General features: G+C 36.1%; 2 protein-coding genes across 2 annotated transcripts; both read left to right on the forward strand.

The window, feature by feature from the left end:
• The first annotated feature begins 10,924 nt into the window (after positions 1-10,924).
• LOC101983792 (olfactory receptor 2D3-like) lies at positions 10,925-11,848 on the forward strand. Its single transcript, XM_005351110.1, has one exon. The coding sequence runs from the start codon at positions 10,925-10,927 to the stop codon at positions 11,846-11,848; it is 924 nt and encodes a 307-aa protein (XP_005351167.1).
• A 3,984-nt stretch (positions 11,849-15,832) lies between these two features.
• On the forward strand, positions 15,833-16,783 carry LOC101984083 (olfactory receptor 2AG2-like). Its single transcript, XM_005351111.1, has one exon. The coding sequence runs from the start codon at positions 15,833-15,835 to the stop codon at positions 16,781-16,783; it is 951 nt and encodes a 316-aa protein (XP_005351168.1).
• The last annotated feature ends 8,263 nt before the right edge of the window (positions 16,784-25,046 follow it).

Here is a 25,046-nt window from a genome sequence, read left to right on the forward strand (position 1 = left end):
TTCTTTATATATTTTGGAGGTCAGCTGTCTGTCAGATGAGGTGAAGATCTTTTCTCATTCTCCTGAGGCTGGTCTTTTGTATTGTTACCATGTCCTTTGCCTTACAGAAGCTTTTCAGGTCCCATTAATTAATTTATTAATTGTGGTTCTCAATGTCTGTGCTACGGGTGTTATATTTAGGAAGTGGTCTCTTGTGCTAGTGTGTTCAAGGCTACCTCCCACTTTCTCTTCTATCATGTTCAGTGTATCTGAATTTATGTTGAAGTCTTTGAACAACTTGGACTCTAGAGTTTTATGCGTGGTGATAGATATTAATCTATTTGCATTCTTCTACATGTTGGCAATCAGTTATACTAGTATGGTTGGGGAGAAACCTGGTACTGAGGAAATTCCCAGGAACCAATCTAGTTTTTCAGTCTCCTGCATCAGACATGATTCTCCAGTCTGAGATTGGCCTGGATTTAACCTTCCACACAGCCTATACGCTTAGCCACCTCACTAACCCTCCTCATTACTGCACTCCCTTCTCAGAGTCCAACTTCTGAGCTACAGCTTGGTCTCACTGATTGATTTTTCTTATTTACAATGTGTCCTCCTATCACCTGCTGTACAACACAGAAAATGATTTGTCAACTTGTCAGTATGCCTTTGATACTCCAGAATAAAACTCACCTCCTATTTTTATGTGTATGTTTTAGTAATCAACAGTGATGCCCATTCTGTGGTTTGTCTCTGTGAGTTGTCATTTGCAAACTTTTTTTTACTGTTTTACAACAATTAGTTTGGTACTATATATTTGTTTATGTTTTTTCTTTTATTGCCCATATCTTTAATCTGATTAATGATTTTTTAATCGTAGCCACCAAAACCCTGACAACACTATATAAGTTTTGACTGATGATTAAACTACACTATATCTAAGATTAGCTGTAAATACTATAACACATTATGACATTTCCAGTGTCTGACCTCTCTATTTTTAATATCTCATGTCTGTGAACTCACACATTTAAAAATATACATGTATATTCCTCAAAACCAAAATTAAAGGGAAAATGAAGAAAAAGATCAAAAAGTGTATTCCTCATTTAAGCTTATTAAATTACCAGATAAAATAGTTCTGATAGATTGATGTAGACATTCCTATATACTTCTAGTGACCATAATTTAACAAGCCAACCTTAAGAGTGGCTCCAGGCCTCAGGCCATGGTGAAAGCAGGGTAATTTCCAGCTCAGCTCTTAGAGTACAAGTAAGCATATGAGGTCAGTTTCAGAGGAATAATAAATATTTACTAGCTTTGATTTTCTCATTTTGTTTTCATGTCTCTGTTGATCTCAGCACCCAGAAATCTCCTCACTCATAGAAGAGAAAGTGAATGGGGCATAGTTACACTCAGGAATTTGAGGTAGATAGACTGTAAGTTTGAAGACAGACTATGTTATATAGTGAGACCCTATCTCAATAAAATACACCAATCCAGAATCAAGCAAACATTAATACAAAAAGTCTCACTGTGGAAATTACAACATGGACAGTTACTTTTCTTTTCATTTTTTTTCATAAAATATAACCTGTTCATTCTTTTCATCTCCCCTAACTCCTCCTAGACTTCCCTAACTCTATACTCACCAATCTCTATCCATTCTTTCTTTCTCTCTTAAACAGGCAAACAAAAACTAATGAACCAACAAAACCAAACCAACACATTCTCTCACGTGCCTGCCTGCGCATGCACCTGCAAATGAGCCTTGTTGATCGCCTCGACTGTGACACACAATACCCTGCACACATTCTGAAAACTGCGGAAGAAGCATTGTTCTATTATTGATATTTTTACAATATTGTTTATTAGTTAGGATACAAACTAATGGATTGCATTATAACATTTTCATTGTACTTCACTTAAGTTAATTATCAAATCTCCCTGTCTTTTCTGTTCACTTCCCTCTTACTGATCTTTTCCATTTCCAAATAGTCCCCATTTAAGTGAACACACACACACACAGACATGCACATGCATGCACATACAACACACATATACATATTTTTGCACATGAAAGAAAATATACAGCACCTTGTGTTTCTTCTCTCTTTTGCCATCTGCTTGTGTCTCTAACATCATTCATTGCTGGTATTTTACCTTCTGATATGTCATATTATCAAATGAAGGCTCTACTTAGAAATGAATACTGCAATATTTATGTTTCTGAGTCAGTCTTATTTCATTGAACTTGTAATCTCTAGTTTTATGCATTTTATTACAAATGGCATAGTTTAATCCTTCTTTATGGCTGAGTAAAATTTCATTATGTTTATATGAAACATTTTCTTTACCTATTCATAAGTTGGTGGGAACCTAGTCTAGATCTTCTACTAGCTATTGTGCATGCATTTCAGATTTGTAGCCATAGTATTAGGAAATCTACAGTGAAGGGGAATGCACCAGAAGGGGAACGTGGATAAAGTAATTCCATTGTAGCTCCTAATAGGGTATAATAAGGAGTTCTTTATTTACGGGTAGACTCACAGATCACAATGGGAACATGAACTCATTCCCATGTTGGGCAGCCAGCTGAAGGGGAACGTGAATTAAGTAATCCCAAACTAGCTCCAAATAGGGTATAACAAGGCATTCTTTATTTAAGGGGGTACTCACCGATCACAGCAGGGAACAGGAACAGAATCCAGCATTCAGATGTCACAGCAAGGGAGGAGAGAGCTGGGGGTGCACACCTTTTGGTACCCAATGCTATGCCCAGTCTTGTCCAGCCTCTCAAAGTTAACTGGATGAAGGAACTTCTACATCATCACAGGTCACTCAGGGTAAGTGTGATTGGATCAGTATTCTGGCTTTCAGTCAGAACTTTATGGGTAAGGCGTTCTTGCTTTTACTTGGGTGAGTCTACGAGTCATGCTTCCACTATGTTTTTTTGTTTGATTTACAGAGGCCATTTTATTTACAACATTTCTGTAGGTGGAGACTGCTTGTCCGTTTCCGGCTGCCCAGACCATGAAATAATCACACAGAAACTATATTATTTGCAATATTATTTGGCTGATAGCTTAAATATATTTCTGGCTCTTATATTTTAAACTAACCCATCTCCATCTGTGCATCACCATGAGGTCGTTGCCTACCAGCAATGTTTCAGTGGGCTCCAACACAGGTGACTGCCCCACGGTGGCTAAATGGCTTTTCACTCACTTCACCTTCTTTCTCTCAGCATTCAGTTTAGTTTTCCTGCCTAGTTCTATTCTGCCCTTACAGGTCAAAGCAGCTTCTTTATTCATTAACACATATACAGAAGAATTTCCCACACCACATTTCTACTTTGTTCTCAAATTCTAAATATCATTGACTCTTCCGAATTGTTGTTGTTTTTCCATTCTTGTTGTTGAGTCACATCAGTTTTGATGAACATTTTTCTTTCCTTGGTGACTTTCCTCCTTGATCATGGGCTGTACTTCATGTGCTAATTTTTACTCATTAAATATCATTCACGGGCTACTTTTAGTATGTTGCGGGAGGGAGGTCTTTCCGCTCCTCCAGCCTATAGCCGCTGAGATACCAGCCCATTGCGGTATGGTCTCTCTCCCTTTAAAAAAGCGGCCACTTCCCTCTCCTCGCTCTCTTCACTTCCTGCTCCACCGGCAACTAGATTCCCTTCCTGGTTGCGCAGAGGGCTGTTGTGATCTGTAAGTTTTTTCCCCTTTAAATAAATACCATCCTATTAATCATAATTCCAAACTGGTGTGGCAGTGTTTGTGACTTACGCCAGCAGCTATAGGCTGGAGGAGCGGAAGGACCTCCCACAACATTAGTAGCATACTTTTAGCAACTTATCTGACTTTCATCTAGAATTTGTATATCCTGTCATCAATGATTTTATTAGCTGAGGAGTGGAAACGATCTTATGAAGGAGTCACAGTGCTTTTTTGGGTTTTTCTTTTGGTTTGGATATCTCTGCTAGTTTTATATTGGAATTATTTTTAGTGACTTACACTGTTTTGAAATACAACTAACAGACTACTGCCACCTGAGACAAGAAGCTTAAGAAGTTCATGAGATTTCTGACTTATACAGTGGACAACAAGGTAAATGATGGTGCTACCAGAAAAGCAAAAGTTAGACCGAAAAATTAAGACAATGTTTTGACTATTACAATCAGGTAGCGATTACTCCCATAATTTTTGGATGCTGTCTTTACATGGCACAAATCACTGTGTGGGAAAAATGGCTTGCTCATTTAATTTTTCCTATCTTCACCTAATTTCCCAAGTCCGTTGTTTATTTCCATGCTTTTTGTTTTCTGTGGGACCTGTTCCTTGATCTTCTCTTGAAATTTATAATTGTTCATTATATAAATGTTTCATTTAGAACTAAAAAATTTGTCCTTTCTCCTGTATTTCTTAATGTGATCAAGGATGTTGTCATTCATCTTGTCATCTAGATGACTACTTTTCAAACTCCTTGGGACATAAATCTGTTTTTTTCTAATTTTAAATGTGTTTGCAACCAAACATTGTCCAGACTATGGTTCACCACAGAAGCTTATATGTTGACCAGAATCTTGTTTTAATCTGTTTCATAGGGTCTAGTGAAGCCTCCATCTAAAAGTGAGGGAATCCCTTTCTGTATCAATACTTGTGGCATGTTTTCCCCATGTGACTATAAGGAGATTGGGGCATTTTAGGCACAAATGCATAAAATGGATAGTTAGACATCCTCTGAAATCTCTTAATTTGGGAGAACCATCCAAAACTTGAACAGTTTCACTATCTGTCCCTCCTACCTACATATTCTGCATCCACAGATTTACAAATGATAAATCAATGTATATGTTGAAGATTATTATTATTATATATTGAAGATTATTTTATGTATTATAAAAAATAGAGAAAATAAAGTAGAAGGGAGTGTATGCAGAGGTTATGAGAAAATATTAGTTAACTATACAAGAGATGAGCATTCTATAATTTTGATATCTGAAAACATACTGAAACAAATTCCCTGAAGATACTAAGGCACAAGTATAATTCTCTCAGGTGCATTTAAGAACTCAAAGACTTGAGATCCCAGATGATCACAGGGTATCTTGGCTTCTAATCAGATGAGAGTCAAGTATCTCAGTTTACTGAAGAGGATTTTGAATTCTCCTGGGGACTATTCTTGTAGAATGATTTCTAGAAAGCTAACAGCCCAAATGCTCCAGGGAGTGATCTGGAAATAATAACTCTTAGGACCTCTGGTTTGAAGACTTCCTGGAAGAACCTCCTCCAGGCTGGTAGTTGAATTTGTGATTGATCTCTGCACAAACATCATCCTTGTGAGTAAGACTCACAGCACAGATGATGTTCCAGTCTTACTGTATTTGGGAAACGGCAATGGAGGTTACTTGTTAGGATAACGAAAAAGGCTGCAGAAGCCACACTCTGTTTGTCACTCTCCATCCATCACTGGTCTCACTGTCCTGTGTTTACAACTCCCAGGTGAGGTTAGGGAAGATGGTGAGGGGAATTACTCTTTCAAGTGAGTCTGATTTTTCATTTCTTACCATAGGAAGTGTCTTTATCCTCTGCTCTTCTTGGCTTTTACTTCTGAGCTTCTATATTTTCCTCTGCCTCTTGTTTTGCCAATGTCTCCACTTTTGTGTTCCTTTCTCACTTTCTTTTACAATTTGAATTATGAATCAGTCATGTCCAGTATTCAGCCTGAGACTCCTACACTCAAAAAAAAAACATGTGAGAAATGAGTTAGTACACATCTTCCCTTTTTTCAAAAACAGTTTTTTAATTAAATATATATTATTGTATATGTGTCAACATGAGACTCTTTATTATTTCAGTAATCTTTATTTTATTAAACCTGTAGTACATGTCAGACAATTTTGAAATACAATTTATAGAAATAAATGTATATTTAAAGAATGTAGAAGCAGTAACCCACTTTAAGATCATGGAAGCATATATTGGACAGTCTTTAAATTGCCTTTGAGACGTATGTGCAAACATTTTATAGATTTTGTGAAAATAATAGCCAATCTGCCTGTACACTGAGTAGAAAACTTCAGTAAGTAGTTATATCCACTGTAATAAAAAAATGTCAATAGGACAAGAATAACCCCTTTAAAGACTATTTTGAAGAATCAGAGAGTATTTTTGTCTGAGACAGAGAGTGAGAGAAAGGTAAATATTTGTGCAGTATATATTGTCTAAAGTCATGACAGGAACATTTAGGGGATGACAGGAAGTTGTTGAGAAGAGATGTAAGTAAGGATGATGAAAAGTGTTAACTTCCTTTACACAGGGAGTTTGTTTTTGAAACTTCATAATGGTCATATCACCCATAAATAGTTTACTCTGTGCTAGAACTTGGATATTCAGTTTTCTAACTTTAGAAAATGAATTGAATGATTACTATGTGAATATTAAGTAACCTGAATACTATCAAGCAGTACACCACAAGCTCAGTGTGTTTCAATTATAATTCGAGATAAACATCCAAATTCTGTAACAGTACAAATAACATTTAATTGTGATTTTCCTATCCAATCATGATGGTATAACACAATGACATAAAAACACCATTCAAAAGTTCAAGATATGTTAGATGATAATGGTGAAGATGTGGTGAGTTACAAAACCAAAGGCCCTAATAGAGAATTTCAACAACCCAAACCAGGTAAGGTTATAAGAAATATTTCCACTTAAATACACCAAATGCCATAGAAAATTAAGATGCTATGGGAAGAGATGAGAACTTTGCTTTGATAAAAATATGTTCACAATTACATTATACTTAGGAGGTAAATGAGATTGAAAATATTTCAGGACTCATGATGTGCCTCATAAAATGCATCAGCACAGAGTTCTGAATGTGTATATGATGAAATCAACAATGAGTACACAGACAAAACATACAGAAATAAAAGAATCATGGAGTCTGTACAACTTTCCCCCTTTACTCAGGCAAAAAATACTTAAAGACATTGTGGATGAAAACAACAATAACAGCAATATTTATCCTCTTCACCCCATTAATTACAAATTTGGTATAAGACTGATAGCTCTGCAACGTTTTCACTTTATAAATCTGAAATTCTAAAGATCGAACAAAACTACACTAGTCTTCATCCACACAGTCACTGTTTTGTTGTTAACCTGATAATTTTAGATAGCACATGAGAGAATCAGAGTGTTTGTATTTTGTGACTTCTCTATTTCACTTTGTACAGTAGATCATTAAAACTTATCTATAAAGTAGATTATGGCAGAATTTTCTTCTTTTTATACCTAAACAGGACAAAACAGAACATTTCTATTGTAACTTGTGTTATTATCCTTTTCTCTTCTTTAAAAATATTTGAACAAAATGAATAAGAATCATATCAAATAGAAAGCAACATAACGTCTCTTCAAGAGAGGTTGTGAGTGTGTTTATAATGCCCACACGTTGCCAGCATTTTCACTGTGCAACACCACCCTGTCACCTACAAGTTTATAAAAGGGAACCAAACAAATGAGTTCCAGAAAACAATCTCAACTGATCTCACTATAAGTAATATTTAGAAATTAATAATCATGTTGGGCTGCATTCCCTACTCTCCTTGACTGTATGAAGCCTGGAGGCCACAGGACAGACATGCCTGGGAGCATAATGAAAGTAGGCCTGATTTCACTTTGCATGGTTCCACCATCAACCCTTGTTTGACATTACCAGGTTCTCAGGAAGAAAGGGTGAGTACTGTAATTAAGAACACAAATCTTGCATCTAGAGAACTTGATTCTAATTTAGACATTGTAGCTCTAGAAAATTCATGTTTTTAATTTGAAGTTCATTTTAATTCTCTTCAGAAAGGTAGATGAGAAGAGACAGAGAATTAAAAATGAGGTATCCACCCAACATCAACTTACAGTAGATGTTTACAAAGTTTCAGAATGTAGAGAGGAGGCTGAAAAGAGGGACAGTGATGGAATAAGGAAAAGCTAGATTCTTAAGGATCCAGTGAGAAGTATTATTTATTGTCTGTTTACAAGTACAAAGGTTTTCTTTGTTGTTGAGTATTCAGATAATAAAATCATACAAACTTGAAGAGATTTGTGAGTTGTAATCCCATCATGCTCAGAAATTCATTATTATTACTTACTTGAAAGAAACAATTACAGAGGAAAATGTTCATTTTCAGGTCTTGTCTATGTATATAAACAATACTTATACTAATTGTAGTAGTTTGCATTTTCAGTAATTAGACATACCTAATTTTCATATCATATATTTACAAATATCATCCATCAGGTGGTGGCTCTCTGAGGCATCTAATTTTAATTTGGATGTGTTAAATTATACTGAGAATTGAATCTATTAAGAACTACCAGTCATATTTTTATTTATTTTACAGTAATTACTATTTTTTCTTTATAAGTTTATTATTACAGACTCCTTAAAAGGTTCTTAATATTTTCTCTGCTATCTGTCACAGTTATTTTTTATGTCTTTCTTCCCATTGGGCTTTGTGATAAAATATAGTTAAATCATTCATGTCAAAGTTATCAGTTTCTTTTGAATTTTGAATCTTTGTAGTCAGGTTTAGACATTTTATACTCCATAGAGTCAATAAATCACAAGCTTATTTTTAAACATATATGCTTATTTATTTATATCTGTCTGTGTGAAATGCATGAGCAAACATGCTGAAAAACAGTGATATGTTTTTACTGTGATAAATTATGTGAGCACATTTTATTTATCCTTACTTTCTCAATCATTCAGCTAAGACATACTTAATGATATAAGTTGATTTTTCTTACTAAAAATACTAATCTTAGTATTACGTCCTAGTCCACAGGCATCTTTTTGTGACTGGCTCCTACAGTGTCTCTTTGAAGGGCTCTGACATTACTTTCATTCTGGCCTGTGTGTTTCAAATTCTTGCATATATTCATTTTAATGGTTTACTTATTTCAAAATCTTATTAGCTCTTTTTACACTGAAAATGTAGGCTAAACTGAAAACTAAAGTGATAATTTTATGTAAGCATAAAGTTCTCCTGTATTATGTTCCCTGTTCCTGCTAGGTTTTGCCACCCCAAAGATATCCACTATTCATTAACAGTGTGTTTACTATGGGTTGGCTAACTATGTCTGTACTATTTTTCTAGGACATAAAAGTAGTTTTTAAGGACCTGAATACAGATATTTTTATATTTTAGTTAATTTTTTCCATTTTGCTGTTTTTAAAATTTTATTTTTTCATAAAATATGTTCTATTTACAGTTTTGCCTTTCTCTACACCTCTGAGATCCTCCCCACCCCCATATGAATCCACAACATTTATGTTTCTCTTTAGGAAACAAGCAGGTATAAGGAATAATAATAAATTATATAACATAAAACAAAAACAACCAAATTAGAAGAGGACAAAATAAAGAAACAGAAGAAAAAAGTTAAGTAAAAAGCACAAAGTCACATATGGATGCAGAAACACACAAAAATCCCATAAAAACACTCAGTTGGAAGCCATAATATATACACAAATAATTATCTTTTTTGTAATTTTGGACAAATGTTAATGTCTAGTTTAAGACTTATAAATGATAATGATAATTTCTCCTTGAGATATACAATAATAAATATTTTAACTAGTATAACTTTCAAAAAGTTTATTTTTGAAAAGTTCATATATGTGTATAGTATCTTAATCATTTTTACATCTCTCTCACCCTGATACCTCCAAAGAATCCCTACTCCATCATATAAGTAAGAACTGGATTGGATATTTTAAAGATCCACAATGAAAGTATCTATAATGGATATTTGTCTCATTTCTTAATGTTTGCCCTCTTAAATAATAATCATTGCAGTACTGAAACATGGAAATAAAACTAAAGGTACACTTGAATGTTATTTGTCTGTCTGTTGGTTACTCTGCTAAACAAGATAGCTGTAAAACCTGAAGAAAGAGAAGGTGTCTGTGTTTGTGCAAGGAGTGGATATGAGCCATAGTCAGAAGGGCCTCACAAAGGAGACTTTAACTTCATCTACAGGCAATGCTTCAAGAAGCAAGAAGAAACTTTCAAGACACTGAGTCAGAAGCACTCAGAGTTACCAGCAATTTGAATAATATTTATATTCTGTGCTATAGGAATGATAGTAACTCTATATTATGTACTTAAGTGGCTTAAAGGAGAATGAAATAAAAATGTCACCATTGATTGCCACCAGGTGATACCAAGAGATTAAAATTGGTGTCATGTGCAAAGAAATATAAAATTGAGCAGAAGACAGACTTTGGCGACTTGAAGGTGCTAAGTGTAACAATCAAAGTCAGGATATTTTTATTTATAACCAAAAGAACATTGCTTACATTGGACATAATTAAATTAGAGTGATAGATAGGAACATAGAATACTAACCCCTTTAGTATAACTTTCTAGTTATTTTTCACTCTAAAGAGAGATACTCTAGAATTATTTTGCAAACAGTGAATGAAAGGCTTCATAAATATCACAGAGTTCACAATGTCAAACATAGCTAAATAAGTCATTTCAACATCCTAGCTCCTCAGACCTACATAAAGGTTGAATATAATCTGAGTAGCACCAACAAGCTCCTCAACTCATTAGGAGGAACAGAGGTAGATTGGTGATGGAACACACAGTATGCTATTTTTCTTTCTACTGCCACTAGAAGATGCAAGGGAAGAACAAAAGTAGTCTTTGGTTCCCTGTTGAAAGACCACACCGGCAAAATATTTCAGTCTTTCAGAACATGGAAACAGTTTTAAAGAACTCAATACTCCAATTTTTGAATTAATGAAATTAATTTTAAATTAATAAAATATCCAGTTATGTAGATATTCTGAAGCAGTTGATGTATGTGCATCTTTTTCCTTGAAGCTCTTCTACAGAGATAAGTAATTATTCATGGGTGACAACAACAAATCGTCTGTGACAGAATTCATCTTCCTGGGCCTCTCACAGGACCCACAGACCCAAGTCCTGCTCTTTTTCCTCTTTCTCCTCATCTACCTGCTCACTGTTCTGGGAAATCTGCTGATCATTGTGCTCATCCACTCAGACCCCAGACTCCATACTCCCATGTACTTCTTCCTTAGGAACCTGTCCTTTGCCGATCTCTGCTTTTCTACCACCACAGTTCCCCAGGTGCTTGTCCACTTCCTGGTGAAGAAAAAGACCATTTCTTTTGCTGGATGCTCAACACAGATTGTCGTGCTACTTCTGGTTGGATGTACAGAGTGTGCACTCCTGGCAGTGATGTCCTATGACCGGTATGTTGCTGTTTGCAAGCCTCTGCACTACTCCACCATCATGACACACTGGGTATGTGTCCAGCTGGCTGCAGGGTCCTGGGTCAGTGGTGCATTTGTGTCCATGGTAGATACCACCTTCACTTTGCGTCTCCCTTACCAAGGAAGCAATGTCATTAACCACTTTTTTTGTGAACCTCCTGCCCTCATGAAGCTGGCTTCAGCAGACACCTACAGCACAGAAATGGCCATCTTTGCAATGGGTGTGATAATCCTCCTAGCTCCTGTCTCCCTCATCCTCATCTCCTATTGGAACATCATCTCCACTGTGATCCAGATGCAGTCTGGGGAGGGGAGGCTAAAGGTCTTCTCTACCTGCGGTTCCCACCTCATTGTTGTTGTCCTCTTCTATGGCTCAGCAATATTTGCATACATGAGACCAAACTCCAAGATAATGAATGAAAAGGATAAAGTGATTTCAGTGTTCTATTCAGCGGTGACCCCCATGCTTAATCCTATCATTTACAGCCTGAGGAACAAGGATGTTAAAGGGGCTCTCAGAAGAATAACTGCAAAATAGTTTTGAGGGGTTGTGGTGATTTGATGCTGCTTAACATTAGGTATAAAATATGAGTTGTGCTTTTTAACTTTTTTCATATTTATCTATTCCTCTACTATTACATTTATTTTTTGTGTAGTATTTCTCAAGCTAGATCAATAAATTTCTTTTCTGGAGCCAAGTGTGTTAGTCTTAAGAAAAAAATCAAAGGTAATTTAAACAAATGGAGAAGGGAAAATAGAGGATGGTTTGAGTAGGCATGTAAGCAAATCAAACAATAAAACATCAATTACAACAACCAATCTGCAGAAATGCAGACATGTTTTTTGACTATACGTAATGTTCTTTGTTCTTTCATTCACCTGCCAAAGTTACTATAATGTATCCTAGGAACATCTATAAATTTTAGATATAAACATAAAATAGTGTTTTATTTCTACCACTGTCTGTATTTCTGAGCATAGCAATTTCCCAAATTTTCAATTTCAGAAATTGACAAGCTGCTTCAATAATAATAAATAGTACATTTTTTTTCTTAATGAAAATGGGAGAGTTAGGAAGTAGGAGAGGGGAGGAAAAATGTTAGTTCTATTATAATTTCATAAATTAATAAATAAAGTTAAACAAATAGCCAAATCCACAAAAGGTAAGAGCACATATTTGGATTGAGAAGCGATTTGTAATCAGTTATAAATGTCCTACTATATAATTACAAAAATACTGAATTAAAAATCACTTTTCATATGTTCTATAAGTTTGCATATACCGTTTCCATTTTTATTCAATTCACAAAAGTATCTAATCCCTCGTGATTTCTGTCTTGACCTAATTTTTCTTCATTTTTTGTTGTTTAATTTCCAAGAGTTTGTGTACTTTTTGGCATTCCAATTGGTTTGATATTCGTTGTTAGTCTTTGGTGGTCTTATAGAACATAGGGTGTTATTTAAATTTTCCTATCACTCTTCAACTTCCTTTGTGTCTTTGTATGTGGTGAAAGTTCCATTGCCTGTTGAGAAAAAAATGGACTATCTAGTGTTCGTGTGAAATGTCCTATGGATGTCTGCTAGGACCTTTTGATTTATGATGTTATGTAACTCCAGCATTTTTCTGCTTAGTTTTTCTTTGGATGGTCTGTGTTTTGGTGAGAATTGGGTTTGAAGTCACCCACTATCTTTGTGTGAGAGTCAATGCATGATTTTAGGTGCAGTAGTCTTTCCTTTATGAACTTGGATGCTCTTGTGTTTGGTGAATAAATGTTTAGAATTGTAATATCCTTATCATAAATTTTTTAAAAATGATTATTTAGTATCTTCTCTATCTCTTCTGATTAGTTTTGTTTTGAAATAAAAATTGCTATATCTGCCTTCTTTGCTTTTCAATCATGCCAGTGATTAGAAAAAAAACATTCAAACCCTGAACCCTGCTTCAGTAGCCACCCAGCATCTCCCATCAGAGAATAAAAGACATTCTTCACAGAAAACTAAAACAAAATTATATTATTCCTAGTCTTTGTGGCACTGGGGGTTGGACCTATGGAATGTACATGTTAGGCAAGTGACCAGCCATTGTGCTATATGCTCAGATACTGAACCATATCCTCAGCCCAAACTCTACCCTTTTAAGTACTGTTTTCAGGTATTCACTACTATAAATTCAAGTTTAATTAATATGTTTCCTTTTGAGTATGTTGTCTATAAGGAGATAAAAATCAATACTTAACTTGTTTCTTCTGTTGCTTTTGTATAGTAATTAGTCATATTGATCTATTTGTCATTATGAAAACACATGCTTAATTATTTTTCCTTAAAACTGGAACAAAAACAATGAACTTTCCAGAGGCAGTTCCGAAAGATTTACAGGTGGAATAATTGATTAAACAGAAGCAAAAGGAAAAAAAATATATGAAGGAACATACATGAAAGCACAGAAATGGAGAAGAGAATTGAAACAACATGGCCAGGTCAAATAAATTAGTGACATTGAAGGAAGACCTAGTATTAGCATGTGCATGGGTGTACCTCCATGCAACATTGGGGTAAAGGACAGAAGTTTACAATGGAGTCCTCATAGAGGCTTTGAGAAACCCCATGTAACTTGACAAAGGCTCCTCTGAGCTTCCTTGTTTGGGGCAGTTTCCAGCACCAGCCTTACTGTATGGAGGTCCTGATCAAGACCATGTGGTACAGAATAGGTTTTCACACCAAGAGCCAAAGAGATAGATTAGGTATAGAGAGTGTGAGAGGCCAGGGAACACACCTAGAAGCAATCATTAAAGTCCAATTTGCAGTAGCATTTTCATGGGATATGTCGCCTGGGAGGATGACACTGTCAAGCCTCCCTCAGGACAAAACTGGAGCTTTGCTGCTGCCCTTGAGAGAGCAAGAGTAGGCGGCACTGTTCTTCATAGAGCAGCCCTGCCCATACTTCTTTCCCCTAATTACTACTGAGTTTATCTGAGACCATGGAACCCTGGCAAGAGATGAGACATGAAAAGCCCAACTCATACACTCAAAAATTTGCCCAGAACTAGACTCCCATAGAGATTGGGTTGGAGTCTTAATGGAAGATTCATATTCTTGCTTCCTGAGGATCTCATGCTCAATTCTCAGATGATCATCAGCACCAGTATCCCCCTGGAAAGGACTACCTATGCCAGCAGCTAGAGAGAGGAGTCTTTGACATTTGATCTTAGTGACAGCAACAATCTTCGTCCCACCTTTTATTGGAACCACCTTCTCTTTTCCTTTGTGTTTTAAACAGCTTCATCCTCCTAAGAATCCTAAGTCACTCAGTGTGGTTTGGAATCTGTGCTGTGTGATTTTGGAGGTAGGTAACAGTTCTTTCTCTGATTTAGGCAAATGTGTATGGAGACTTAGAGTATCTGGCTACAGACTCAGGACCTCAGAAGCCTGTTAGTTATGAGAGTCTCTGATTTCTGCCTCATTCCTATCTGTTCTCTAGATATCATGTGTGCACACCAGCTTGAGAAGTGGGGACAGTATCAGTCATTGTGAAATGCTGGTCAGATCTGAGTTATTAGAATTCTAAGCCCCAGACAATGCGTCTCAGTATTTACCCTTGAAACATCTGGATTTCTTGAACTCCTAGAGTCTAATGAAGATTATTAAATTAATAGTACCTCAAAATAAAGTCACTTTATCAGTTGGAATTTCTCCCTACTTGCCTTTAAAAATAACAAAGGAAACCCAATAGAAACACATTTTGAAATTTACACATACTGAGTAGTGACATGGAGAAATATTTATGTAATCATGCTTCCAAATTTTCAGCTTCCTCTCCCCGGTTTCCTCTGACTATTATCATGAAGTTAGCAGGGCTCTGCTGCCTGTTTCAGCTGCTGCTGACAGTTCTTGATTTGAAGTCCTCAATAAAATCATCATCGTCCTAGAAATGATTTTTCTTCAGCTTTTCAACTGTGAACTATCTAGTCTTTCTCTTTAGGTAGGGGGTTAGAGGGACAAGGAAGAGAATAGGAGAGGCGGCATGAGTTCAGATGCAGAGTTAGGTGACAGGTGGTAGGATCCAGGGTTCTGGTTATTGCTACCTTACTCAATTATGCTTTGTTTCTCTTATTTGAAAGTTTCTAAGTTTTGGCACAGATGGGCTTCAAATCAACTTTTAGTGTCTATTTAATATGAAGAGAGATGTGTCTTTGCCTTTTAAATTTAATTTTCAAGAATTTACTTGAGTACTGTATTTACATCACCTGCAACTATCCATGTCCTTCATAACCTTTCAAGTCCAGAGATTGTTTAATCTGTCTTATTTCTTATGATGCCAGACACAAAGGAAATTCTCTGTGACTAGCAATTCCCGGCAAGCCTGTTGGTTGACCATAATTCAGAAATCAGAAAATATATAGAATGTTGTTTCTGTAGGTCATTCTATAGTGACCTGCAATAATTCCAATGTGAGTTTAGCTCCCTTAGAATGGCTTCCACTGAGAATCTGTCTATTTCTAGGCAACTAAAGAGACTACTTAGAATGGAGCTCTGGAACTCCACCTTGGGAAGTGACTTCATCTTGGTTGGGATTTTGGATGGCAGTGGCTCACCTGAACTGCTCTGTGCCACAGTCACAGTTCTGTATACTTTGGCACTGACCAGCAATGGACTGCTGCTCCTGGTCATCACAGTGGATGCCCGGCTCCATGTGCCCATGTACCTCCTACTTAGACAGCTGTCTCTCATTGACCTCCTCTTCACATCAGTTGTTACTCCCAAGGCTGTGATGGATTTTATTTTGAGAGACAAAACCATATCTTTTGGAGGCTGTGCCCTTCAGATGGCTCTAGCATTGATGCTGGGCAGTACAGAGGACCTCCTTCTGGCCTTCATGGCCTATGACAGGTATGTGGCCATTTGTCACCCTCTGAACTACATGATCTTTATGAGTCCTAGAATCTGCTGTCTCGTAGTGGCCACATCATGGATCCTGGCCTCTCTGACTGCAGTAGGTCATACTGTGTATACTATGCACTTCCCTTTCTGTATGTCCCAGGAGATTAGACACCTGCTCTGTGAGATCCTGCCTTTGCTGAAGCTGTCATGTGTAGATACTTCCCAATATGAGCTCTTGGTTTATGTGACAGGGGTAACATTCCTGTTACTCCCCCTTTCTGCTATTGTTACCTCCTACACACTAATTCTGTTCACGGTGCTGCATATGCCATCAAATGAAGGGAAAAAGAAAGCCCTTGTCACATGCCTTTCCCATTTGACAGTGGTAGGGATGTTCTATGGAGCTGCCACCTTCATGTATGTCCTACCCAGTTCATTGCACAACACCAAGCAAGACAATATCATCTCTGTATTTTATACAATTGTCACCCCAGCTCTGAACCCCCTTATCTACAGCCTGAGGAATAAGGAGGTTATTGGGGCTTTGAGAAGGGTCCTGGGCAGATACATCCTGCCAACACACCCCACTATTTAAGGAGGATTTTCCTTTCACTCTTTCTTCTCCAACCTAATTGTCATAGTCAGCCATTCTTCAATATTATAGGTGTCTAAGATGATACATACACCTTTAAAGTTCTCCTTTACTTTTTCCTGCATACCTGGTATAAACAGATACCTTAATATGAAGTTGGGAAGCATCCAAATAAATACCAAGTAGGTATGGTTCTGGATTCATTTTTCATTTCAACTTCATATAGCAGTAAGACAAAGCATTAGCTTTGGCCTGAGAAGTCCCCAGCAGCCTCTAAGCACACTACTCACTTTTATCTGTATGTTAATTATTAATAGTAATAAAGGTGTGCAGAAAAAAATTTGGATTTCTGTAGAAGAAAATTGTTTGTGAAGAAATTAATAGCTATACGATTACAGTTGCATGCCTGAACTGGGGGGGACACATTAATGTTACAAGCACGACACTTAAATTAACATAGTACAAAAGGTCAAACATGGAACATATAATCTCTAGCTGTCATATTTAACTGAGTCATTTTTAAATGTGGCATAAAATTACAGGTGAAAAAATGAATGAATAAGCCATAATTGAAAGTATCCATAATTTTGAAAGGCTAGAAATACAGTAACATTGAAATATTTTATGTATGTTGTTTGAAGTTTTGAAAAAAATGTAGCCTTACAGATATACTTTTGTCATGCAGTTTACATTGAAATACCTACTATAATGTTACCCTTTTATCTTTGTAACACCTACACATATTCTATTGATTTGAAGTATAAATATAAGTGAGCTTTATCATTTAAAATCCATTGTCTCTTATCAACTATTATGGAATATTTTAGAATATTGATGAATGGGGGTGAAGAGACTGACTGAATCCTTTCCTGCTTGTCTTTTGGCATCATTGGATACTAGTCTTAAATTTGTGTGTATCAGGTTGTTGACTTTTTAAAAAGTGAATACTGAAAGCCTGATTCCAAGAAGTTTTTTGTGTAGCTTGAATATATAATATGTCATATTTGTAATGGGTCCTCATAATTTGTTCTCAATCTGTATTGACTATTAAGTGCATGAGTAGGAGAATCTTAATAATGATTTTTGTATTGTTATTTCTCAGAAATAAAATATGATCTTCATTAAAAATAGGTAGGTAGACTAGAAATAAGGGGTTTCTTGAAAAACTTATTAACTTTATGCTATTCCTCTCTCAACCTTTTTTATGACTTGTATTTTCCATATTTTCATACATCTCTTCTCTGAAAGATTCAATGTAACAAATTTTGCATTTGGAGAGAGAATACATATAAGTACTAAAAATAATGTGAAAGCCTTGGTCTTTCTTTACAGTGCTGGTATTCAAACCTAGAATGTTGTATAGCTGCTCTGCCATTGAGCTTCACATGGTCAAAATCTGAATATGTAGTTAGGAAAATATTGGAATACACAACTGAAAGCCCTCAACTGAGAAGTTCCTTGAATTTAATGCTGCAAAATGTATCCAACTGATGGAACAAAGCTGAAGACTGATGGTTTTTTGGGGGCAGGCATAGAAATGAAGATAAAAAAAGAACATCTATGAGATGCCATGGAACCTTTTAAACTTTGCATACTGGAAAAATCTTGGAGTAGGTAATGTGATTATGGGGGCTTCTCAGCTCCTTACTGAAAACCATATTTCTTAAAACAGGACATGTTGGCTCTGGAAATTTGTGTTTGAAACAAATACAGCGTAATTACTACTAAAATTAGGTTGCTCATACTTCAGTCCATGGCCACAGACCTAAATGCATGTGGGCAGCACTATTTGCATTCAAGGGCTATTAATAACATACAAAAGAAGATATGGAATTCAGAAAGGTTTCGTATGGGAGGTGTTATGGTTAGTTGGAGGGAATAAATGTGGAGGAATATGATCTAATATACATTGTATAAATATATGGAATATTCAAAGAATAAAATATTATTTAATAGTGTCACACTTAGGAGAGATACAAGATAATATTATGTTTCCTAGGCATTGACTATGATCAGTAATATTGCTTTATGCAATCTGAAACACTGAAAGAAAATATCTTTAATACTCTTATCATGAAGAAAGAGATGAATATGAAGGTGTGTTGGTATGGAGTAGGGAGATCTGAAAGGAAATCAAGGTTGAGAAAGAATATGCTAAAATATGCTGTATAAATTTTTTAATTAATAAGAAAAATATTAGAAAATAAATGGTTAATGTTTGACATGATAAATATTTACAGAATTGGGGTGATGGTATATTTTAAATATATTTCTTCTCAGTATAAGTTATAAGAATGTACAATTACTACAATCCAACTAAAAAGGATCAAATAGTTGAAATTTGTCATTAGTTTAGTTTTAAAAACTTTTGATATAATTTAAATATGTAATAATTTTGTTATAAGTATATTTCCTTAGAATATAAATTAGTATAAAAATCACCTTTTTAGTTTTAACTTTCTTTTATTTAAATTAATAATACTTGCTGGGGTATTGGTATAAGAAAATTTTTCTGTTAAAGGCCAAATAATAAACATTTTAAGCTTTCTGAGCCATATTATCCCAGTAACTGCTAAACTCTGGGTCACAGACAGTGTAAAATCAAATGTTTCAATAAAAGTAGGGAGATGGCTCAGCAGTTAGGATCACTTGCTGCTTCTGCAGAGAGCTCTGATTTCAGTCCCAGGACCCACATGGTTTCTCACAGGCTTCATGCTTCAGTTTCAGTTCTGACTTCTGTAGACATGAATGTGGTGCACATACATACATGGCGATAAACACTCACACACAAATTTAAAACTACTCCAAAAGTTCATTTTTTAAAGTTATTTATCTTATTACTTATTTATTTATTATTTTATTCATCAGTTTCTGATTATTTATTCTTAATTATTTGCTTGCTTCTTTATCTAAAATATTTATTTAATTATTTATTCAATTATTTAATTACTTGGTTCTGAGCATTGAAACCAGGACTTTATACATGCCAAATAAGAGTTCTGCCTGTAAAATACATCTTCAATCCAAATGTCTCTCTTCTTTAAATGATAACCCTGGATATCAAACCCAGGATCTCATGCATGTCAAGCATACAATCAACCCTGGAGTCAACCTACAGCCCCAAGTTTTACAAAAAGATCTGGGCCAGGAAGTTTCTAAAGCAGAGCATGTCATAAATAGGACAGTTTCTAATAGACTTGATATGACCTTGCCACCATAGTGTCTTTCTCCATCTCTACAACTCAAACTAACAAATCTTTCATTTCAGTGACTTGATAGGTAAACTACTCTTTGCATACATTCAGGTGAGACATGGGGCAGAAGACATGAAGTTTCAAAGTGTCTCATTATCAGCTCTTGAAGAATTTGAAGAATATTTTTTTTCAGTATCTTAGCTGTGGATATATGATGGTTCTTTAAGACTGGGTTTTGTGTAAATTGCTGTGATAACATTCCATGTATTAAAGTCCAATCATGTGACTCCACAAACAAAGCAAAGGGAGCCTGGGATACAGGAAGAGGGAATCTAGGATGAAGGGTGACACATAATCTACTTTTAATCATTTGATACTAGCAATATCTAAAATTTGTTTTAAGACAATTTATTCCTTTGTGTTAGTATTGTAGCTTTTGCTTTAAATATTTATCCATTTCATGGTTATTCATTTCTTCCTCATTAAATTAAAACACTGTCATAATATACATTAATCTCATGACTGTTTATTTCATCATATTTTTATTAATAAAGCTTCAGATGCAGTATATATGCGACATTTTTCTTAATCATTAATTCTTTTAGCTTTCTAGCATGTCAAAATCCATTAAAATGCATGTAATTTTGAAGGTGGTTACTTTGACTCTTGATTATTTCTCAAAAAATAGCACCTTTAAATAAAAATGTTAATTCTTTCTAACTAGGAACTTGGTATATTATTAGTGTGTTTCTTTGGTGACTTTACACCCATACTCTCATATTTTTGTGTTGTTATAACAAAAATTGTATTGTAGATATTTATATATTTTTCCTAAGGTAAAAATGATTATGGTTTATGTAGGAGACAGTAAGAAAAACATTATCATCGGGGAGGACAGAGTTTCAGAGGTGTAAAATAGGCAGAAAGATTTCATCCATCAATTTGGAACAATGAGAACAACAAGCTTGTATTTAGAGAGGTCATTCTGCATACTGGAAAGAAAACTGGTCATGGCAGAAGTAGAGGAGAAAGAAGGGTACCTTTTAGGAAGGTGTTGCCGAGCAATGGATATGGGGTCATGATGACTTGGGCTGAAGAACATGTGTGGAATTGGTGGAAGTAGGGGAGACCATAAGATTATTATATGTGTGGAATCCATTACATAGATGAATCTAATAGGACTTACTTGTTGAGATAGTAAGGCAAAGGAAAAAAACATTATTTTTATGTATGTGTTAATTTCTTCATTTGTGAAGACATTATTGATTCAAACACAACAAAACAAAGGAAAAAGGTAGGAATAACAAAATAACAGGTTATGTGGAAAGCTAACTAGTCCTAAATAAGGAACAGTTGTGTACTGTGCAGTAGGAACCAAGGAGAAGGAAAGAGTGAGATTAAAGTAAGTACAAAAGGCAGGGTTTCTGGTGGAGTGAAAGGTGTGCAAAAATAAGATCTTAAGAATCTGTGTAGAAAAGTATCATGGCCTGGTCTATATTTACAGAGGGTCGTGTTGGTTCCAGACAAAGTTAGCACAGGATGAATCAAAAATATGTTTTTGGTTATTTTTAAATGAGAGCTAGTGAGATAATCAAACTTGATTCAAGTACATGCTTAGGCATTTGTATCATTAGCCTACTAATCCAGAAATCATTCAGGAAAGATTCTTGACTGAGAAAAACAGCAAGGTGTTTATCAATTCTCTGGGGGAACTTCCATACCCAGAAATAGGCAGGGAATCAAAAGATGGACAGTGAAGAGTAGAAAAAGGCAAATCAGTAGTTTTTGGTGTCTGGAATCTGGGATAAAAAAAGGTGGAGATGGGGGGGGAGGAAGGGAGGGAGAGAGAGGGTGAGAGAGAGCGCACAACTATATTTCAATGTTGCTGGCAGATCAAAGGTGAAGATGCAGAATGGACTCTTTAAAGAAAATACTGTTAGCTTTTTGAATTTAACTTAGAATTTTTATAGAAGCCAGAAAAACAACACACAGTCACTGGGGTGAAGGATACTCTCAGGAAGATGGAATAGCAGAACAAAAGAACAAAGATTAAATAAAAACAGAACAAATAGTATTTGGAACTATCAAGCTGTGATCCAGATAGAAAGATAGGAAAAGTGAAGGTGCACAGAAGGAGAGTTCGCCAAAATTAAGGGTACAATAGGAAATCATATGGAAACCTTCTATTCTGTAAGCCAACTAATGTTTTGGACCTAGGAAGGGGTAGTGGCTTGACTAGCTAAATAATGCTAATAGCTAACAGACATTAAACTAAAATTACAGTGCTGGGAATGGAGTTTCTTCTTAATAATTATTAGTCACGGTGGTCTCAGATATTGCCAAAACAATGCTTTTGCCATTACTCTTGACTGCTCACTGGACCTAGTTGATAAGACCCTATTACTACAGATAACACATCCCTTGGGTACAAGACACAGAAAAGCTAAATTTTAACTGAGCTAGAAAATTACATTTTATTGACCAAATTACATAATGACAGAAGTAAAATGCAGGTTTCAAGGGAAAGAAAAGGCACCAATAGTCTTACCTTCTTGGGAGTCCTATTACCTATATTATCAATCTGCTAGGCAAGAAGTCCCTGCTGGGGCAGTAGTGGCATGCCTCTTATGGGAGTAACTAAAAGCCGTCTTGTTCATTTTCTACAAGGTGGAAATCATGTTTAATACCATAAACCCAGTTAAAAAATTTATGACTTAGGGGCTGGAGAGTTGGCTTATGGTTAAGAGCTGCTGCTCTTGCAGAGACCTAAGCTTCAATTTCCAGCACCCATGTGCTATCTTATAGCTATTTGTGTCTTTAGTTACATGGGAACCAATATTTTCCTCTGACTTCAACAGGTACTAGGCATGAAGATAGTGCAACTCCCCCACAAATATATACAGACAAAACACTCATACACATAAAATAATTTTTTATATTTATTTTTTATTAAAAATTTCTGCCTCCACCCACTGAGACAGTGGGGCTGATCTATTGGGAGCTCACCAAGGCCAGCTGGACTTTGACTGAAAAAGCATGGGATAAAACCGGACTCGCTGAACATGGTAAGCAATGAGGGCTGATGAGAAGCCAAGGACAATGGCACAGGGTTTTGATCCTACTTCATGTTCTGGCTTTGTGCGAGCCTAGCCAGTTTGGATGTTCACCTTCCTAGACATGGACGGAGGGGGGAGGACCTTGGACTTTCCACAGGGCAGGGAACCCTGACTGCTCTTTGGACTGGAGAGGGAGGGGGAGAGGAGTGGGGGGAGGGGAAAAAGGTGGGAGGAGGGGGAGGGAAATGGGAGGCTGGGAGGAGGCTGAAACTTTTTTTTCCTTTTTGAAAAAAAAAAATAAATAAAATAAAAAAATGGAAAAAAAATTTCTGCCTCTTCCCCACCTCCCATTTCCCTCCCCCTCCCCATTCTCCTCCCCCCTCCAGTCTGAAGAGCAGTCATAAAAACAAGGCTGATTGAATGTTAGGTCATAAGAAGAGATTTCTTGCTGCTTCTTGGTAAGTTGACACAAACCCAATCTGCCTTTGAAATACTTATATTTATGCTGATTGATAAATACTACTCTCACTCTTAATCAGGGAAACTGATTTCTGCAATGAAAGATATAGGAAATAGAGACATATAGCTGCTGAAGACATTGAGAATAAGCAAAAGTTGAGTATCAGACTTCAATATGACCATTATACTACTCCCTCTATATCTTAGGGAATGGTATAGAAAAGCAGGCATGAAGATTCTAGTAGTGGGAAGAGGACAGGCTGTGGTATGACAACTTCCATGCAGGAGAGAGCAAAACTCTTATGATCTCACAGTAGCAGCTACTGCCAACAATGAACCTGAATGATACTTGGCAGTCAACAATCAGTCATAGCTTAGGAACGAATCCATGTGGTCAAACACTTTCTTGCTAAACTGAGGTATTGATGAATTCTGGGACAGAGTAGACAATGTCTTCTGTTGTGTACCCACTGATGAGATCACCATGCTTTCATGAATAGTAGCAAACCAGAAGATCCCTGGTTAAACTCAGTGAGTCACATACAAAACAAAAAGCTATGGGTGTGTGGAAGAAATGTTGGGTGGAATAATAAGGATAAGAGTGAAATAAAGAGCATTGTAGGTGATGGTACTAAGAATATACTATATATGTATTAAGAAATAGTTAAAAGAATGAAATTAGTAAGAAAAAAGGAAGGTAGAACTTGCTTGGAATAGAGATCATGTGACTAAATAATCAGTGGAGAATAAAGTGGATATAAATTCATTTTGTGATATTTCATTTTTAAAATTTCTGCATGAATTAATTAACTTTACATCCCAACCACAATATTTCCTTCCTCCTCTTTTCCTACTCCCTTCCTTTTTTCCCTCCATCCCCAATACAACACTCTTCTGTATTTATTTAGAAAGGAGCAGGTCTTCCCCCTGCCATCAGCAAAGCATGACCTAGCAAGCTTCCATTAGATGAACCACATCTCCCTGTATTAAGTCTGGACAAGATAATACAGCATGAGGAATAGGTTCCTAAGAGCCTGACAAAGTGTCAGGGATGGCCCCTGTTCCCATTACTAGAATTCCACAAATAGACCAACCTACACAACTTTCTCATGTATGAGAGAGCCTAGATCAGTCCCATACCAGGCTCCCTGATTACTGGTTCAGGCTCTGTAAATTTCCAGGATCCAGAAAATCTGTATCTGTCGGTTTTTCTGCAAGGTTCCTAACACCCTTGTTGAGAGAAGTCAATCCTACAGCCAATTATCTTGGGGAGGCTTGGCCCAATGTTTGTGGTCTTCTCTGGGTGTACATGACTTAAATACCCCAATAAAAGGGCAGGGTGAATGATGCTCTCTTGGACTGTGGAGGGCTCACTGGCAGCAGCAGTAAGGTGACCTTCTCCACACCTCTCCAGTTGCCCTTGGGAACAAGAGGATCCTTGTTCTGTATTGTGTACTTTATGTTCTGCACCTGTTTAATAAACTTAACTTAACCACAGATATCTGTCCCTCATTACCTGGCCTCCACACTAGACATCATTTGTAAATGGTAGCTGTG

Source organism: Microtus ochrogaster, chromosome 8, assembly GCF_000317375.1.
Source record: "Microtus ochrogaster isolate Prairie Vole_2 chromosome 8, MicOch1.0, whole genome shotgun sequence".
In the NCBI taxonomy this organism is placed as follows: Eukaryota; Metazoa; Chordata; class Mammalia; order Rodentia; family Cricetidae; genus Microtus; species Microtus ochrogaster.

Bases quoted from the DNA above. Each gene is read 5' to 3' on its own strand.
- LOC101984083 (XM_005351111.1), top strand. From the start codon at position 15,833: ATGGAGCTCTGGAACTCCACCTTGGGAAGTGACTTCATCTTGGTTGGG.
- LOC101983792 (XM_005351110.1), top strand. From the start codon at position 10,925: ATGGGTGACAACAACAAATCGTCTGTGACAGAATTCATCTTCCTGGGC.